Source organism: Euphorbia lathyris, chromosome 6 (assembly GCF_963576675.1).
Source record: "Euphorbia lathyris chromosome 6, ddEupLath1.1, whole genome shotgun sequence".
Lineage (NCBI taxonomy): Eukaryota > Viridiplantae > Streptophyta > Magnoliopsida > Malpighiales > Euphorbiaceae > Euphorbia > Euphorbia lathyris.
In genome coordinates, this window is record NC_088915.1 from 77,208,512 (window position 1) to 77,213,008 (window position 4,497).

At 33.4% G+C, this 4,497-nt stretch overlaps 1 protein-coding gene across 1 annotated transcript; it reads right to left on the reverse strand.

The window, feature by feature from the left end:
• Positions 1-696: 696 nt before the first annotated feature.
• LOC136233843 (sugar carrier protein C-like) lies at positions 697-4,239 on the reverse strand. Its single transcript, XM_066023536.1, has 4 exons — positions 4,013-4,239; positions 3,605-3,927; positions 1,413-2,042; positions 697-1,334 (listed from the first exon to the last, which is right to left on the reverse strand). The coding sequence occupies exons 1-4, from the start codon at positions 4,140-4,142 to the stop codon at positions 867-869; spliced, it is 1,551 nt and encodes a 516-aa protein (XP_065879608.1). The 5' UTR covers positions 4,143-4,239; the 3' UTR covers positions 697-866.
• Positions 4,240-4,497: the final 258 nt, after the last annotated feature.

A 4,497-nucleotide genomic window follows, 5' to 3' on the forward strand; every position in this document is an offset into this window, starting at 1 on the left:
TGGGACGAGACAGAACTTGGGCGGGGTGAGCACCCGTGGCCCAAGAACTGACAAACCCATAATATATTAATAAACAAAAAATGAGTGTTTGAACAAGAAAAGAAGAAGGAGAACAAACAAAAAGAAGGGGGAGAAGAAAAAGTTTAGGAAAGTCAAGAAAAACGCAAGTAAAAAATACTACAAATATCATTATTGATAAACCTGTGGCAAAAAGCAGAAGCTAAAAACCACCAATTGATTACTGAGGAAGAGACTTCAAATGTTTTTTATTTTAGTTGATTAAGTTTATAAATTGCAATTTAATACATTCAACAATTGATTGGTTATAATTGAATGCATTAAATTCTTAGTTAGTAACAAAATTAGATGTGTACCAAACTCATTAAAGTTTTTCTACTAATTTCATCTATATTTAACAATATATTTTTAACCATTTAAAAGAATTTTTTTTAAGATAATTTTTTTTAAGAATCAAGAATTGAATCTTTATACTAAGCAGCCTCAAGCTAAAAAAGAATAATAAATATATCAGTATTGAACATGACTTGTCGAATCGCCATTCTATTTGGTACTACTTTTTTTTAATGTGATAATAAATTTATTGTAGCATTACTTTTAATTGTTAAAATAAAGAAAAAACATTCTCACAAATATAATATGCCACCGGGTATTATATTTTAATTTAAACTAAAATCATGTTATAACATTAGTTAGCTGTCACTAAAAATATTATGTGTGACAATCACGTATGTAAATTTGTAACAATTGTATCACTACGATAAAATGAATAATATGTATTGCTAAATAGAAAAAAAAAGTTTGAACTTCAACTTTGGAATTTTTCTTCCAGCTTCGCCCTTTGGAATTTATCGTCCGGCTTTGCCCATTTCGATCTTCCGATTGGCGTATTCAGCTTCATCTTCAACAAATCTAGACCAGAACCAATGACACCTCCAAACTTGACCCATTTCTTCAATCGGAATTCCTTTTGTCTCCGGTAAGAAAAAGAACACAAACACCGACATAACACAAACAAAGAACGCAAACACCAAGAACAACCCGAATTTCAAGTGACAAAGCATTGTCAAGAAAATTTGTGCCACAATAAAAGTGAAGAACATGTTGACCGAAACATTCACACTTTGAGCTGCCGATCGGATTTCCAGTGGGAAAATTTCACTCGGCACTAGCCACCCGAGAGGACCCCAAGACCACGCAAATCCAGCTACATAGGCACAGATGAAAAGCACCACAACTATTGCATACCATCTCGGCAAATCTCCTGCAGTTCCGTCTACTCCAAATTTAGCTCCGATACAAGCTGCTACTATTATCTGCACTAACATTATTTGGCTCAAATTTTGAGAGCATTGAAATTAAATTGGGGAAATGAAAAAAGATAGAAACTTTACCTGACAAATGAACATTTGAACACCACCCTCCAAGAAAAGACGTCTTCTCCCCCACTTATCAACACCATAAATAGAAACCATAGTCGCAACAACATTAACAACACCAGTAATAACAGCAGACATAAGAGCAGCTTTACTTCCGAACCCAATTGTATCAAACAAAACAGGAGCATAGAACATAATCACATTAATCCCGGTCAGTTGTTGAAAAAATGGAATAGCAATAGCCATTGTTAAATGAGGTCTGTATTTTCTCTGCAATAAGTTCCTCCAAGGATGTTCTACTTTCATAGATTCTTCGCTAGCCATAACTAGATCATTAAATTCTTCATCAACATCGTTAACTCCACGAACTCTTCTCAATTGGGTTTTGGCTTTTTCATGATCACCGCGTTCGATCATTGAGTTTGCTGTGTCCGGAAGGACTAATGATCCGACAGTGATTATTAGAGCAGGGACCATTGCTCCTCCTAGACTCAATCTCCATCCCCATCCGCCGTCGATTTTGGCGAAGAAATAGTTTAGAATGTTTGCTATTAAGATTCCGGTTGTGATTGATAATTGGAAACCAATGTTTAGGGAACCTCTGTATTTGTATGGTGCCATTTCAGATAGGTAGAGCGGCACTGCCTGTAATTAATTCGAACAATTTGTCAATTTCTAACACGAAAACACAATACAACATAGTTGACACGACTTGTACGACACGATAATGTGGAAAATGTAGATAATATAATATCTATTAAGCACCTATACTTCTAAGAGGTTGACTTACGTGTATCGAATCAGATACTTTGAGAATACGGATAACACAGGGATACGGCTAAACAAGTATCTTTTTTTTCTTTCTTTTTTAATTATGGAATATTTTGAGGATACGTTTCAAAGCTAATTAGTTAAAAATTGTGTTTTTCTTTAAATAACTTTACAAAAATAAGGTTTAATATAAAAATAAATAAATAAAAATACGGCACCACCATTTTATTGGCAAACATATAAATAAAAAACTAAAAAGTCGATCAATATTAAAGGTTTGTAGATGAAGATCATGAAAATGTCTTAGAAGAGTCTTTAGTGTCCGTTTGATTTCATTTTTTCGAACTGTTTTTGCTTTTTATTCTAAACAAGCGACTGAAACTTTTGGTAAAATTTTGAAAGAACTGTATTTAACAAAAAAAAATCAATTAATATCTACTATTTGGTGTCTGTGACCTTATAATATTTTATAAATGAATGTAATATGTGGTTTATAATGATTTATATCGTAAAAAAAATGAATGTTAATTTGGCATATTCCACCTATCTCATATTATTTAAAAATACCGTTTTGTATTTATATATTTATGAGTACTCTTATTGATGCTTCATAGTATAATACTATTATGAGTTGTTTTTTAATTAATTGATTGGAGAAGTCAAACAAGAAAATCAATTTTCTAAACAAAGTTGTTGCATCTTGTAGTAAAATGTTGCCATAGACGTCACAGAGAGAAAAACAAGTCTCTATCTTTGACTAATAAAGTTATGATTTTTATTCTGCTTTTTCTCTCCAATTTTCTCACTAACCAAACACATTGCCATTTCTGGTTATGAAGGGTGTAAATTACAGATCTGAAGCAAAAGCTCAACTTTTTTTTTTTTGGCAGATAAGAACATTCTTAAAACCCACTCTGGCACCGACAATCAATTTTACACTCTCGTAGCAGTAGCAGTGGCGAATAAAGGATTGCTAGGTTGGGGTCCGATTTTACACATGGTGTGTAAATTTTTTTTTTTTTTTAAATCGGTGTCTGATAAAAAAAATTCGGATTTACATGGCCTAATATGTGAAAAAAAATTAAAAATTTAGAATTAAGAAAGGCCTGACACGTAAAAAAAATTAAAAATTTAAATTTAAAAAAGGGCTAACAGATCTAAAAAAAAAATTAGATTTAGAGAGGACTTAACGGGACCTAGACCAATTTTAGGTACTAATATAGCACGGAGCTAAATTTCTTCTTGGAAACATGGAGATCGAAATCACGACAATCTTAAATTTTATAGAGATAGGAGGCCGAAACTACTCGTGGCTATGATGATTCCGGCAGCCAGAATAAACCCACAAAAATCCCAGAAAAATCCGACCAATGTACACATCAATCCAAATTCCAAACAAAACAATTTAACACATTACAGTCGAGAGTTTTAGGTACCTGGTTAGCGAAACCGATACCGAAACCGAGCAAAATTCTTCCGACAATCAACATCCAGACTTTTTGAGCTAAGCCATTAAGAAGTGCTCCGGCGAAGAAGAGAATACCTCCGAAAAGCATGGAAAGTTTCCTCCCAAATTTTCGGGTTACTGTCGAAGCGACAAGAGAAGATAACAAAGCAGCCAAGTAAAGTGATGAAGTGAACATCGTCAGTGTTTGGCTGTCGTATTGACAGTACTTATTCGTCGTTGTATCGTCGTTTTTCTGACGGAACACCGACGGAAAAAACTTCTGCAAGAATGGATCCATGGATGTAACTCCACCTATAAAAAAAAAAAAACCATTTTAAAGATTCAGTTTTGGAGGTATATAAAGAAAAAAAGATTGAAACTTTCTTGTTTTAATTACCTGAAATTCCGATGTCGTAACCGAAAATCAGACCGCCCATGGCTGCGACGATGCATGTTACAAGCACAAATGGTGTTAGATTCCCCGGATATTCCTTCCCATTGCCGACGGAAATTCCGACGGCAGGCATTTTTGGTGTTGGTTTCTTCGCCGGAGTTTCTGGTGAAAGAAAACCAAAGGAAAGCTTGGACTTAAAAGAGAGAGCAAGAGAGAAGAGATAGAGATAATTGAGAAGGTTCGTTTAGTGTATTTATAGAAGAAATTGGAACTTCTCGTATTAATTGTAAGATTTAAAATAAGTATAAATCGGTCAAATGCAGACTTGATATAATAAAATTAAAGTTGACTCAATAGTGAAACATGTAAAGTTCAAGGTTTAAATTATGAAAATATATTTTTGGGCAAAGTACAAAAAATAATGAGTGTGGTTTACCTTATTTATAAACAGAGGTATGTGGTTTAAAAGTTTGCAAATAGAGGTTTGT